Here is a 15,449-nt window from a genome sequence, read left to right as displayed (position 1 = left end):
GGAGTTTCTTTTAGATTTTTTATTAGCTTCTATTCTGATATTCCTATGCATGCGTTCAAAGCACTATGATCATACCAAAACGTGCCTCAGACCCTACGTGGAGGAGTAAGAGTGGACAAAAATCCGATTTAAAGTATTCCTTCAGTGTACTTGTGTGTGAGATCCCTGGCTGTTTAGAAGGTCAGCTAGCATTCTTCCAGCATGGCGTATACTGCGTTCCACTAAATGGTACATGACAGACAACCTGTATCTTGCCTAACCTTAACCTCCGGAACTGCTGACACCTGTGTCTGGCCCAGTTCCCGCACAAAGCAGCCTGTCCTGGAGTTTGTTTTTGGCTGAGAGGTTGGCATGGGTGGATGGACAGAGTCACTGCCAGGCTCTGATGGGACTCTTCTGAGCACACTCGTGGGGTGAGAGGGTGGCTGGCGCGTGTAGAGCACTTCCACCTGCTTAGACGCTCATCCTCTCGTGTTCTCCGCAGGATACAGACCCACAGCCAGCTTTCCCTGGACATCCGGAACTCGGAGTACCTCACCAGCATGCCCCCGCTGCCCGCAGAGTGCCTGGACATCGACGGAGACTGGAACACGCTGCCCGTCATCTTCGAGGACAGATACGTGGATTGCCCGGTGACAGGTTGGTCTCACTTTGCTGTTTTGCAAAGACTGAAGAAAGAGGCTATGCAGGCGCTCCTGCCAGTGTTATGTCCAACCACAGCGAGAATGCAGAAAGGAAGGGCTCCGTCAGGCCCGTGCGGCCCCAAGAATTAAGGCTGACCCACTTTGTGAAAGATTTTTATTTCACTGATACTGGTAAACCAACCATCTAACCAGAGACCAGTTAATGACTTCTTCCTTGATCTCTTCTAGGTGGAATTGTGCCCAGTACCTGTTAGGATCACAATTCCTTGTCTCCTTGTGCACGTGCACATGCGTGTGTGCGCACACACACAAACATACACACACACACACACACACACACACACACACACACACCAGGACTGACTAAGCATAGATGAAGATCTTGTCTCTATTGTGCATCTCAATTATGAAGTCATTTTGGAAGTCTGGTGCAGTGGCTCATACCTGCAATTCCAGCTACTAAGAAGGGGATTTGATGCCAACCTTTGCAAAAAAAACTAGCAAGATCCCATTCCAACCAATCATCAGGCACTGGGTGTGATGGTCTGTGTCTGCCAGCCCATCTAGATGTGAGGCCATACTTTGGAGGGTCCTGGTATGAGGGTACATCCCAGGCAAAAAGACACAAGATCCGAAAAGTAACTGACGCACATGAGGGCTGGAGGTGTGGCTCAAGTGGTAAAGCACCTATGCCGCAAGCCCAAAGTCCCATGTTTAAATCACAGTATCACTAATAAAGGAAGAAGAAGTCATCATACTTTAACTGTGGCAGCATTGGGTTCAGCTCTCTGTGAAGTGCTTGTTTTGTGTCGTGAGCCAGAAGAAAAGGCTCTCAGAAGCAGGGTGTGACTGGGCTCTGGATGGAAGGCTCCTTACCATGAGGAAAGAGCAAGGGTTTCTGTGCTTCGTTTGCATCTGTGTCTCCAGATGGTGTCACACTTTGCTCACGAACTCCTAGGTGGACAGGCAGGGATCCCCCCTTTCGTGTCTATTGCCGCTGTTTGACAAAGGAAACCCAACCAAGACCAGAAAATTCCAGGTCCTTAAGTCACAGGCCCGTGTGCTTTATCTCTTCAATCTTGTAAACACTATCACAAGCCATTTCAGCTAAACAGGCACAAAGAGAATGAATATTGATCAATATCATTTATGAGTGATGTGGTCATAAGCCAACAATCAAATCTGACTTCCCTATGAGGTCTTTTAAGCCACAGGCCTAGGTACCTATCCTTTTAGTGATGGACCAAAATGAAATTCTACCATCTGAGACTTGTAGCTTGTTTCCAAATCTAGGTGATTTTCTAAGGACAGTGCAAAAATGTGTCTGTGTACTTGATTTTCAGCTGCACCCTGACATCTAGTGGTCATCCTGTGTATGACAGCCAAAGTGATTACCAGGCTACTACATTCAGTTTCCTACAGGATGGGTTCAGTTTCCTTACAGGGTGGTGTGTGTGTGTGTGCGTGTGGGTACTCACATACATGTAAACATATGTGGTGGTGTATCAGTGTGTATAATCTAGGTATACATATGCATACATATATGTATATGTGTTCATCATTTATAAACTATATGGAGCATTGGAGAAGAAAAGAAATAAAAACCCTTGGTTAGATTCTCTCATATTGCCAGTATCTTGACTTCTTGTAGATTGTCTCCCGTCTTTTTCCTTCCAAGCATTAGCAGACAGTCTATGAATATAAAATTCAGCCCTGCAACGCAGGAGTGTGTGAACACTACATATCTTCATTGCTTATAAGTCAGCTTTGCTTTCCTTGTGAGACTCCTTCCTTTGGGCATCCCTGGTAAAGTCAACCCCCACCTTCCTGGGCCTCCCTTGCTCCCTTGCTACCCTCTCCTTCTCCCTTGAAGGTCAGTGCCTTTGATGCTTCAACTCAGCAATACATGGCTAGCAGAGTTCTTCCTGTGGACATCTGCCTTTGCAGGTTTCTCTAAGCCATTTATTGTCCCTATGTATGAAATAGTTTAGGGCCAGCACCTCTTCTTTTGCAGCCTCTGCTCTGCCTGATCCTGGGCCTCCAGCCTCAGGGTCAGGGCTGTCTATAATGCCACAGGCAGCTGTGTGACTCTGAGGCCTGGCTGTCTCCCTGGGGCTTCTCCACACACACACCATCCTCATCCATTCCCATCCTCCAAATGACCTTTACAGCAAGGTCCGTATTGCCACTCAAATGTAATGCTTTGCTTTGATCTCCTTCTTTTGTCACAAATGACTTTGAGAGTACGTTAGTCCCAGATTCAAAAGTATAGCAATATACTTTGTTTTTTTCCTCGTGAGTTTGGGGGCACTTATATAATACCTTGCCATGGTGTTTTTGAAAATATTTGTCATCTATCCTTTACTCAGGGCATAAAGTGGGAAGTAAAAGAGTTCCACTTCCATATTGAAAACACAATGTGGGGTCGTGATCAGCCATTCACCATGACTTGTGCACTCATTTGGACCATAAACCCGAGCTCCGTTCCAGGCTCCCAGTGAGCCTGATTTGTGTGAGTTTGTGAGGGCTGGACGGATAGCACTATTGCATTTTTTTCCCCAATGGCCAGCATGTGAAGTTGGACACAAGGGGTTGCAATTTCTACCTATCCGGGTCACGGTGAATAATGGACAAGTCTACCCTTGAAACATGAATGGCAGTGCCAAGTACAGCGTAAGGAGTACAATCCCACTAACAGCACACACATACCTGGCTCTATCTCCTCCTTGTGTCTGACCCTCGCCCATCTCTCTGGTTCAGGGTTATAATTCTGAGCCTTACTCATGGCTGCATTGCTTCTTTGTTGTCCTTGATTCAGCCTGTCTTAGTTGGCCAGGGTCAGGCCAATACAATGCTGCATGTTCTAAGAATTTATAAGCTGTGTTTGTAACATGCTAACCATACCACTGATTGATCCATGAATAGCTAATGTAATGTGGCCTCTCTCTGCCTGACCTCCTGCTCTTCCCTCCTCTCTTCACTCTTGCTCTATCTATGGCCCCACAGAATCCTCACCTTAGAATTCTGAGCACTGCCCACAATGTCTCCCTTCTAGTGTGACCCCCGGATGCTGACCATATTCATTTTGGGGCTATTTCTTTTCCACTGGTTGGATGACTAGTGTTTTCATTGTTACTTTCTCTTTCTTTTCTTTTTTTTTAAAGTAGTTTGTACAAAGAAGTTGATGTTCAGCAAAGCGATTTATGAATAAAATGCATCTTGATCTGTGTTTAGGAATAGTGGCAATGATGTGTTGATTTGACTAAGGTAAGGAATGCTCTGGAAATCGGGTTCAAAAAACAATCGTGGCAGCAACTTGTCAAACACAATATTTTCACAGGGATCTCCTGCCAAGGAACCTGATTATGAGAGTTTCAGCTTTCTAGAAGTAGCTGTGACAATTCCTAAGCCTGGTCCACTGCTGAAGTCGGAGAATTTTACACACATGGAATGTCAGCGTACTATTAGTCTGGGATTAAATGATACTGAGGGCTTTTGTTTGTTTTTGGAAGCCAGTACAACTAAAGAGCATACTATCCTTTGTTTTGTTTCATCTCTGTTCTACTCTCAATTCATTTCATGAATACAACTTATCAAATATGTACTAGACTTGATCCTACCCCCCTCCCCCGGGGCAACAGAGAAAGAACATAAGCTTTTCTCTCTCCCAAGTGGAAAAGAGATGCACGAAGTGGATCATCCCCTGGGTGATGAGTGGCACCATGCATGTATAGAAAACACGCTGGGATTTGTGGTGGACGTAGGCAAGATCTCACGGAGGAAGGGAAATGTGCTCAGTGTTTTGGATGCACAGACTGCGTCCATGTGATGGAGACGTCATTCCTCGACCTTGTCATGAATCACACTCAGAGTGAGTGATGATCCTGTCTGAAAACCCCATGTGGTTTCCAACTCATGTCCTGGTGGTTTACTCCATAACAACACTCAGAAGAGATGATATTCATTTCACATCTATGAAAACCATCTGGAAGACTTAACCTTTCGGGGGAAATAGTCTCCCTTTTTGGTTTTGTGTGGATGGAAAATGAACAGTGTATCACATTGTTCTCTGATCAGAACTGTGCTAAAGACAGGCATGGAAGCATTTATGCTTGTCCAGTTACTAATTCTCAGAAGGAGAGAGAGAGAGAGAGAGAGAGAGAGGAAGAGAAAAATAGGAGGAAGAAGTAGAGAAGCAGGAAAGCAGGAAGAGGAAGGAGAAGGGAAAAGAGAAGAAAGAGATAAGGAAGAAAGAGAGCAGAGAGAGGAAGGGAGAAGACAAGGGAGAATACCTTGCCTTAAAATTTTTAATGCTTTGACTTCCTGCCATCTGCCTATGAAAAGAAATAATTCTAGAAGCTTCCTGGTAGCATGGCTATCACATGGGATAATTAACCTGGTTAGAGCCATCATAGTTAAGAGTGCTTTCTGAAGAAAGCAGAAATCTCCTTTCCCATAGGAGACCTTTCCTACCGTGGCCCTGACTGTGAGTTATGACTGTTCTCAGCTGAGGATCTGCTGACTCCTTCCAGGGGCGGGGCTTGTTCTCTCTGCCAATTAAAGAACAACAGTAAGCTAGAGAGGTGTTGAAGGTAAACAGTAAGTTTCTTGAGGAAAAGTAGAATGGAGGAATTGGTGACCTTCTGGGCAGGAAACCATTCCCTATCATCAGGAGTGGGGGGTAGGGGTGGGGTGGGGGAATCAGAAGCTTTTCTGTCTGGTTAGCTAGGTATTAAGTTTCTAGTCCCTTAGGAAAAAGGCTTTGCCTACTAGATTGAATGTCTGTTGGCTTGGATTTTACCTATCCTGGAGCAAAAGGACAAAAATCAGGGCTTGCCTTCTGATTTTGCCTCTGGTCTAGGCATGTGTGCGCTGGAACTGGAGTTCCCTGAACCGAGGGGGGAACAAGAAAGGTGATTTACACTCTTTATTTCCCACCTTGTTGTCTATCCCTAACTGCCTGAACAGGGTCAGGTACCTGTCCCAGGAATGAAGAGAAAGTTTATTTGGCTATCATTCTGAGGCAGCATGTGTCTAATATTTTCATCAGCAGTAAGGTTTGTTGAACTTAATCACATGATTAAACACATATTCTGTTGGAGAGAGAGAGGGCGGGGGGAGGAGAGGAAAAGTATATTTCCGTTCCACCATTCTACCCATGTCCACAGTTTCAGAGTTGTGAAGTAGCAATGTCAAGCTAGGTTGCCAGTCAGGCCTTCCTGGCTGCAGAGAGATCTTCTTACTTGACAATACTGTGTGTGAAGAGATAGAGAAAGAATATTTACAAGTGGTGGTTACTAAGCTACCTTTGGTAAGTATAAAGTAAGTAATAATGATAAGATGGGAGAGCTTTTTTAGCACGATGCAAATCAGACACTAACTGTGGTGATTTAGGTCAGACTTCACGTTTAGGAGCACAGTTCCTCATAAGATTGGCTTCATTTTAGACACTAGATGCAACCTCAGAGGTTCTGAAGCCTTCCATGCATCCAGCTGTTAGGTTTGAGAAGATGAGGTCTGTGAGGTTCTAGATCAGAAGTTGTATTCTCAGTGTGTCAGTCCTGGGACAGGGCTCATGCTGTCAGTCAGAGCAGGTCCGCTGACCTAGAGATTGAATTCAGTCTTTTCCAGATGGCAGACAAATATGGCTTTGTCTCCAGCTCTGTCCACCCCTGTCCAGTGTATCTCATCAGGATAAACTATTTAGGGTTTCGACCTGAGTCACCCGGTTAGCATAAACAAGATAGAGCCCAGAGAACAACAACAAAAAGACACTTCTGTCAGTTGGGAAAGCTGAAAAATCTGAAGAGAATTTCCTCATGACACAGGCACAGAGCACTCTCAGAATCTTCTGCATTCAACACACGCAGACATTCGTGTACTGTGAGGACCCCAATTTGTGAACTATCCCACCGTTTCCTATCTTTTCTTTTTCTGCAGGGCATAATTTGAGTCTTTACCCTAATTTCGACGTCCCAGTGACAAGCCCGGCAATTATGGATCTGAAAGGAAAAGAAGAGAACCACATTGTCACCCCCAAGTCACCTTTCACGCAAGACTTTGTCCTGTCCTCTGTGAAAGCGCCCGAGAGGAGCTCTGACAAGGACAGCGTGGGAGGCCCGCGGCCGGGTGGGAGCGCGCCCACGGCGCACCACGTGGACGTGTGCTCCGAGTCTCAGGTGTACCTGACCATAGGCGAGTTCCAGAACAAGGCAGGCGTGGCCAAGGACGAGGGCTGGGCTGGCCAGAGGCCTGCGGTGAAGACCTACGCCCTGGCCGTGGTGGACTCGCCGCGGAGGAGCAGCACCGGCCCAGAGGACGGACGGGGCCCGGCCCTGACCTACATTGATGTGAAATCCAGCAATAAGACCCCCCATCCAGGAGACCCCAAGCCGCTCCCTAGCGCCCCCTATGAAAGCCGGGGCTGCAGAGACCACTCCGGTCCCCACAGGACTGTGCTGGGCCAAGTGGGAGCCGGTGGAGGTCACCAAAGACTGGCCGTCTCCGAAGCGGAGCCCGAGGCCCAGCAGGGGCTGCTGAGCCTGCCGCTCACCCCGGCCGAGCCCCGTGGGGAGCCGGGGAAGAAGCCCAGCACAGAGGAGCTGTCGGGGCCATCCGGGGCCATCCAGCGGTCTTCGTCCCTCATCTCCGACTCGGGCATCGAGAGCGAGCCGAGCTCCGTGGCCTGGTCGGAGGCGCGCAGCCGGGCCTTGGAGCCGCCCGGGGACCGGGACGGCGCGCAGCCAGCGGCACGCAGGCACGCGCGGCACAGGAACTCGCTGGAAGGGGGCCACGCAGACAGCCACGCGGGCAGCCACGCCGGCAGCCACGCGGGCAGCCACGGCAGCCTGCCCAGCGGCACCCAGGCCTCGCTCACCTCCATCAGCTCCCTGCCCTTCGAGGACGAGGCGCGCGAGCCAGCGCGCACCAGGCTCACCAAGTCGGCGTCCGCGCCCCACATCAGCAGCCCCGAGGATGCCCAGTGCCTGGGAGGCTTTGCTGGAGACGTGGAGACGCACGGCCACAGCCACAGCCCCGGCTCCCCGGGACGCAGCTCCCCATCCCGCGTGGGCTTCGGAACCCACGACGGCGCAGCCGGCCACGAGCTCTCTGGCACAGTCACGGACGCGGACAGGCCGCCAGGCCCCAGGTACCTGGACCTCCCTATGGGGGCCAGGGGTCCCCTCGATCACGAAGGCCCCGATGGCAGGACTGAGAACACCGCCACGGGCGTAGAAACCAAAGGTCCCCACCTGAAGCCACCACCATCACCACCGCGCCAGCCTCCTGGGACCACGTCCCGCCCTGGAGCGCTCGTGGAAGGCCCGCAGGACAGGTCCACGGGGCACTCCCCGAACACGCCCCGCAGCTCCCCACGCTCCGCCCAGGACACGGAGGAGGAACCCGAGGCGCGCCCCCCGCGCCCCGCCGTGCCCCACGCCGCGCCCTCCCAGGGCTGGAGACACCAGGAGCTGAAGGCCGGCCCCGCCACGCTGGGAGCCCACCTGAGCCCGGCCGAGACCTTCGCCCTGGACAGCCTGAAGACCGTGGAGGTGGTCAACCTGTCCGTGTCCTGCACGGCCACCTGCCTCCCCTTCTCTTCTGTGCCCAAGGAGACCCCGGCCAGGGCCGGCTTCGCCTCCAAACACACCCCGGCCCCCATCACCCACCAGCCTCTGGGCTCCTTTGGGGCCATGTCCACCCACTCGGGCCGGCTGGAGGAGGACATCAGCGAGAGAATGTCCAGGTAAGCCGGCGGTGCGCGCCTGCCCCTCAGACGCTCAGTTCCCCGCGTGCTAGTGAAGCAGGGAGGAGTTGTAGGTGCCCACCTAAGTGAGCCAAGTGCCAAATAGTGCCGAAGTGCCGAATAGTGAGTCTAAGGCGGTGATAGTAATGATCAAGAAGCCAAGCTCATGAGAGCGTACTTGGATGCTCTTCCACAATTTGCTGCCTAGAAATTTAATATATCAAGATTCCCCATGTATGTGTTTGATGTTCAAAAAAAACCAAACCAACCAGGATTATTCCCACAGCTCCAAAATAAGTTTACCCCACCCCCATCCCAAACTTACTAATATTTTACAAATACTTTCCAAAGTTGATCTGTCTGTTTTAATATTTGCATAGCCTTCCACTGTGTGGCTGTACCAGAATTTATTATTTACATCAGGAAAAGATGGACATTTAAATTTTGCTCCATTTAAATTGTGACATACATGAGCATTTTGAGTTGTTCGTTGCACATTTTGAGAGGGTTTTTTTTGTTTTTGTTTTTAAAAGAAGACTTTGTGGTATAGGATTTGCTCCTCATTGGAATTGCTTCCTGAGCCCTCTTTAAGATAGTTGACTTATCAAGTTCACTGGTCCTTCTGCTGCATTTCTTCCCCATATTCCCCCCTTTGGATTTGTATTCACATTGCTCTCAAACTTACAAATGATACATTTGACTGAGTTTATAATAGCATCATTTCATCAGAATATCTTAAACTCATATCCTACCATCCAAAATAATAACAGCTCGATACTTAGTACTTTTCCCTTAATGAAAGAGTCACCTGTGACTCTTGTCATCACTTGAACAAGTACAATTAGATGCTGTTCGATGCCTGGCTAAGTTTGTGCTGACTGTTGAGGAGGTGACAGTCTGAGAGTCAGACTGTTGTAGGCAGGGAGGGAGGATGCTGACTGGGTACATGTGGCTGGTGGTTCTCATGCACTTCGTGGAGCTGAAAGGTAAAAGGAATGTAGGAGGAACCTGGCTAGATTAGCTTCTTAGAGAAGAGGACACTCTGAACAAGGAAAACATCAGTAGTGATGATGATGATGGTGGTGGTGGTGGTGGTGATTGTAGAGATGGTGATGATAGCGGTGATCATAATGATAGTCGTGATGATGATATAGCTAATAATAGTAATATCCTTAATGCAAAATTCCAAAATCTGACACACACTCATATCTAAACCTTACTAATTAATTAATTAATTAATGTGTGCTGGAGATCCACCCCAAGAAGACTTTACTCATGCTGAAAGAGCACAGCACCACCGACCTGTCCCAAAGCCTGTATTCTTGAAATCCACAACCCTTGGAGTTCCAAAATACCAGGCATGTAAAATTTTATACCATGAAAAATCAATATTTAAAATACTACATAAAACTACCTGTAGACTGTATGTAGCAGGCATATAGAAAACAAAAGCTTGATTTCATTTTTAGACTTGAGTCTTGCTCCCAGGATACCTCATTATATCTATGCACACACTTCAATCTGGGGAAAAAAAACAAAAGAACGGGAAATCCAAAACTCTTCTACTCCTAAACCCTTCTCATGTGAGGCATTCAACTCGTAGGAAATGGCAGGTGCCAGTGCCAGGATTCTGACCTGAGTCAGAGGAGATGTGGATTCCCGAGTCTGTGCACATAGCCGCCATCTTCACAGTGACCAGGCCAGGTGCATTGTGGTCAGGTGGAGAAAAAATCAGGCCTCCAGAACTGCATGCTCAAGCCCAGGCTATGAGACTAGAAGAGACAATGCTGGGCAGCTGAAGTAGGCAGAGCCACAGCAGGCTCGTGGGTCAGGAGAAGGAAAGTCTCCTGTAGGAGATCACTTTAGGGAATCCCTTGGATCCCTGGGGCTGGGATTATTACCCAGCCCTGCCCTGCCCTATTCGATTGGCAGAACCAAATCCCTGTGCTTTTCTTGGGATGTTCACCTGCCTTCTTGCTCAGATTGAACCAGCATCTCCCAGGGTCTCATGGTTGGCATTTGTCACCAAGCAGATACTCAACTTGTGTATATGCATCATTCCTGCACACCAGCCCAACTCATTCCTGCCCAATGTGCACTGTGCCGCTTGGCTTGTGATTAATTAGTGTATTCTCCAGTTTCTATCAGGCCAAAGAAAAATTTAAAAAAGAACTGAAGATTGAAGGATTTCTCTACAGTGACTTAACTGTGCTAGCTTCTGACATCCCGTATTTCCCACCAGAGGAAGAGGAAGAAAACTTGGAGGATGGCATTCATCTAGTTGTCTGTGTCCATGGCTTAGATGGTGAGTCCCAATTAGTTCCCTCTTGGAATTTTCATACCATCTACAAGTCATACTGTTTATGAATTAATTTTAAATTAATTTTACTTCTTAATTTTTTTAAAGTTTTATGGCTCATGCCTGTAACCTTAGCTACTCAGGAGGCTGAGATCTGAGGATCACAGTTCAAAGCTGAGGCAGAAAAGTCCATGAGACTCTTATCTTCAATAAACCTAGAAAACTGGAAGTGGTAGAGCGCTCACCTTGAGCTGCAGAGCTGAGGGACAGCGCCCAGGCCTAGAGTTCAAGCCCCACGACCAAAAAAAAAGTTTTATTTATTTATTTAAAAATATGGTTAGATAGCCAATATAGAATACATTGCTATGGAAACCTAGGAAGATGGCATAGTTTTGTCCCAAGTGAAGAAAAACAAATTCTCTGTAACACAAAATATCTCTTGGGTAGTTGAGATACATGAATGAATATAATGTAATGTGGGAATTCAATGAATCAGTAGAATGAGGAAGTGGAATAACTAATTGAATGTTTAGAATAAAAGAAGGAATGGAGTGAATGAATGAAGTGTATATATTGCTAGGATGAAATGTATGAGTTATTAGAATCATGGAGTCCATGGGTCAATAGAATGGTGTGAATAAAGCTAGAGAGAACACAGGGACTCGTTTTAAGGTGCTCGGGTTAGTGGAAGACACCGCTTTGCTACCTGCTTTAGTCTTCTCTCGTTTGGAGCACCTTTTATATCTCAGATGCTGCTAGTTCCCAGGCTTGCAGGGACAAAGGCCTCAACCTAGTTGTCAAAGGGAGAAATCTGATCAGGAAAATCAAATAGGCATTTACCTTTCTTCATCATGCACGTGAAGGCTGACGGTTACAATGAGAGGGGCAACTTACAGGTCTGGTTTTATATCAGAGAGATGAGCTGCCCCCTGGTTTGTGATAGGCCCCCTGGGCGGGTGGCATGTGATCACACGTGTTATCCCTAATGATCAGGGACACTCCCAGATTCCTGGTGGCTCCTCCACAGTGTTTTGAATCATTGGCTCATGTTGCCAGACACCTTGTGCTCATATACTGTTTTGTAGAATGGGAACTTCTTCCTATAACTACTTAAAGATATAATAATTAAAAATGTAAAAAAAAAATGAGCTGTCACTTTACTCCGACTGTAAGAACTCTTTGGCCCCTGTGGGTTTCACTCACACAGTAAAGTAGGTGACTTTAAACATCTTAACAAATAGCTTCTAACTTTCAGCTCCACCAGGATTCAGTTGAAAAAACAGGCCAAAAAATTCACTTAGGTACAACTAGACCCCAAGACCTGTGTGCATTTTAAGCTCAAAAAGCTATTGGCCGGGCACCAGTGGCTGGCACTTGTAAACTTAACTGCTCAGGAGGCTGAGATCTGAAGATGGTTTGAAGCCATCTTTGGCAGGAAAGTCCACAAGACTCTTATCTCCAATTAAACACCAAAATTCTAGAAGTGGAGCTGTGGCTCATGTGGTTGAGCACTAACCTTGAGCAAAACAGTTCAGAGACAGCATGCAGGCCCTGAGTTCAAGCCCCAGGAACGGCACACACACAGAAAGAAGAATGATTTTGTTGTACCAAATCTATTTTCTACATTATCATCATCATCAGCAGCAGCAGCAGCAGCTCAGGAATCTATTCATTGTCTTATTCATACTTATGTTATTAAAAGCAGCCTGGAAGGAATAACTTTTCATTCCTCTGTCCCTATTCTTCAGGAGCTTTATTTTTTTTAATTTATTTTTTATTGTTTTTTTTGTAGTTCTGGGATTTGAAGCTCAGGACCTCAGGCTTGCTAGGTGGGCACTCTGCCACTTCAGGCTTTAGTTGTTTTTCAGATACGGCTCTCATGCCCTTCTCTCCCCCACCTCCCCGAACCACAGGGCAGGCTTTGGGCTAGAATTCTCTTACCTGTACTTTCCCCCTAGCCAGAATTACAGGTATGTGCCACCAACACCCGCCAAGGTGGTTTTCCATGACCCCCTGCTGGGTGGAGATTCTTTATCTAGATAGGTTCTCACTGCACTGACACTCTGTGATGGGTTCACCCAGAGCTCTGGCTAATTACCTGAAAGTGGCACCACTGCATAGTCCCTGTGTGAAACAAGCAACTTAAGAGGAGGCTTGTTGGTGTCACATGCCATATCAGACAGAATGTCCTGGGAAAACAGGAGGGTGGAGGCCGGCCTGCCTCCAGCGGTTCACCAACCACGGGGAAGTGGACCGGGCCAGGTTTCTGCGTGGAACACTGGGCAGGACCGGCCTCTGAGCATCTGAGCAACAGCAGGGCAGCGGAGGCTCGACTTGTGTTATTTGCTTAAAAGCATTGGGAGCCATGCAGTTGGGGAGAGGGGAAGGCGGGGAGGAGAAAGTGCCTGGGATCACCTCTTCTCTGATTCAGGATGGGGTGGGGCTTCTCTTTGGTTTTCAGGAAACAGTGCAGATCTCCGGCTGGTGAAGACCTTCATAGAGCTGGGGCTTCCTGGGGGGAAGCTGGACTTCCTGATGTCGGAAAAGAATCAGGTATGACTGAAGGGGCCCTGGAGCATGCAAACGGGGCCCCACGTGGGCCTTGCTTCCTTCCGGAGGTGACTGCTGACTGTAATGACAACATAGATGTTGATGTCGGTGTGTGAGTCGGCTCCTTTCGGAGGGCTGTGTTAGGGAGAGCAGCCGCGGGGTGCAGCAACTGTTTGGGCATCTGGGGCCAGGACACTGCCTCATCTGTGTAACAGAAAGAGCCAGGTTAGGGCTGCTGTGCAGGTAGAAGTAGAAGATGGAACCACAGGGCTCCTAAGGAGGTGTCGACATCAAAGACACCGAGGTGACTCCAGAAGCAAGACTGAGGCTGGCAGGATGCAGCCCAGGAAACTGACACTTGAGGTGGAAGAGACCTGAGTATGCACCAAGGAATAGAATTGCTTTTTAAGTCAACAATCCCAGGACCATCGAAAGTGGTAGTTGCACAGAGAGCCATCTGCCAGCAAGCACAGGGAAAGTTCTGTCACATTTGTGACCTGTTGGTGCTTAGTTCTGTTAGCTTGTCTCTGGTACCTCCTGTGTTCAAGGCCACATAACATCCATGGCAAAGAGGGATAGTAGAGGCAGAATGGGGAGATCATTATCTGAGATCCGCGATGTGCAGGGTGCTCTGATCTCTCATTCTGACTTCGCAACCATTGACATGGCCAGCTCTCACAGAGGAGGGAGCGGAGGCTCTGGGGTGAACCTTGTTGCACCCAGTCTGGCCTGGATGTGGGCATTCCATGTGGGATTGCAGAGATACTGAACGCTTCTGTGCTCTGGATTTTGATATATGGCCGTTTCCCAGAGCTGTGGAGGGAAGGAGCAGGGACGTGAGCGATTAATCCTCCCTGTGTCTTTGACTTGATCTGGTAGAACTTTTCTCTTCAGGAAACCCGAGCGTGGCTATCAAATAAGGTCTGGCAGAGATCCCGTCTTCTCTGCACCTCTTCCCATTAACTTTTTGATGCAGCCCGTTATATTTGATTCAACCTGGATTCCACGGGAGCCTTGCCTCTGGGTCTCTGGGAGTCACTTTACCGCAGTGTTTATTCACTCTGTGCTAATGACATCCACAATAGCTTGCCACGATTTCTTTAACTGTGAAAAGCCCATAAGGAGGTCAAATGGCAAGAAATCACTTTAAAAGAGTACTCTGCTTGGTGAGGTCCCAATTCTGATTTGAAATCAAGCCTCGTCCTTCTGACTGTTTTGCAGACAATGAGTGTGTTCAATCAGATGAAGTGACAGGCTCTGAAAGACTCCATGGCCATGATAATACCAGCAACAGTCTTGGGTATATTATCCATATCTGAATCAATCCTTCACGTGATGGGGAGGGGTGGGCCACACTCTCTACCTTTAAGAGATCAGGGGATCATGTAGGTTTCCCTTAGGGAAGCCTTAGATCCTAGGCACAGATGCATTAAGAGGGAACCGTGGCCCATCTCATGATATGTAGAAGATTCACAGAGCTAGCAGAATGCCGTGTCTGCACACTGTGAAAGCTGGCTCAGGCAGAACACGAGGAAGTGAGTCTGTTTCCAAGTCTGTGAAGTGGGAAGAGCTACCTGAAGACTTCCTCCTGGGATCTGTAGTCAGATCCCAACTGTGTGACCCCAAGCCTGGGCATGCTCCCAGAATGCACCGCGCAATTTAATGGCAGATGGCTTCTGCTCAGAGCCTGACCTTGGCTCCTTCCCTTTCGTTTTTTCCAGATGGACACATTTGCAGACTTCGATACCATGACGGATCGATTGTTAGATGAAATCATCCAACACATTCAGTTGTACAATCTCTCCATATCCCGAATTAGGTAAAAGGAAACCACAGGTAGTTAATGATGAGGGGAACACGGGTGGTTTTCTTTTGAGTGTTTGCAGTGCCAGTTTGTTATGATGCCTCTGAGAACCATGTTGGTAATCTGTGATTTTAATGAAGTCGATGCTTTTAGGCAGGAGTATCAGGCGTGTTTAACATGTCTGTCATACTTGGGTGTGAATAACCATTTTGTACTAAACTTATAAATATCACTAGGTTTGAATTCCTACTCTAAGACTCATGAATTTACTTTTGCACACTTTTAAAATCTATCAAACTGTTTTCTAGTCTGTTAAATAGACTAACACTAAGAAGATGCAACTGTGAGTTGAGTGAATTCCTGCCCAAGGAGAGGGCTTCCATTAGAGCTAATTTTGTCTTTGTC

The 15,449-nt window shown here is 47.8% G+C and overlaps 1 protein-coding gene across 1 annotated transcript in view; it reads left to right on the top strand.

The window, feature by feature from the left end:
• Fam135b (family with sequence similarity 135, member B) overlaps nucleotides 1-15,449 on the top strand; it is a 139,677-nt gene that overhangs the window by 116,964 nt on the left and 7,264 nt on the right. The window contains exons 11-15 of the mRNA XM_013025133.1: nucleotides 485-639; nucleotides 6,585-8,391; nucleotides 10,530-10,696; nucleotides 13,152-13,243; nucleotides 14,962-15,059. Of these exons, the coding sequence (XP_012880587.1) occupies nucleotides 485-639; nucleotides 6,585-8,391; nucleotides 10,530-10,696; nucleotides 13,152-13,243; nucleotides 14,962-15,059 (2,319 nt within the window). The remainder of the gene's footprint in view (nucleotides 1-484; nucleotides 640-6,584; nucleotides 8,392-10,529; nucleotides 10,697-13,151; nucleotides 13,244-14,961; nucleotides 15,060-15,449) is intronic.

Source organism: Dipodomys ordii, unplaced genomic scaffold (genome assembly GCF_000151885.1).
Source record: "Dipodomys ordii isolate 6190 unplaced genomic scaffold, Dord_2.0 Scaffold82, whole genome shotgun sequence".
In the NCBI taxonomy this organism is placed as follows: Eukaryota; Metazoa; Chordata; class Mammalia; order Rodentia; family Heteromyidae; genus Dipodomys; species Dipodomys ordii.
Note: the sequence above shows the minus strand (reverse complement) of the source record. Positions and strands in the feature narration are given on the sequence as shown.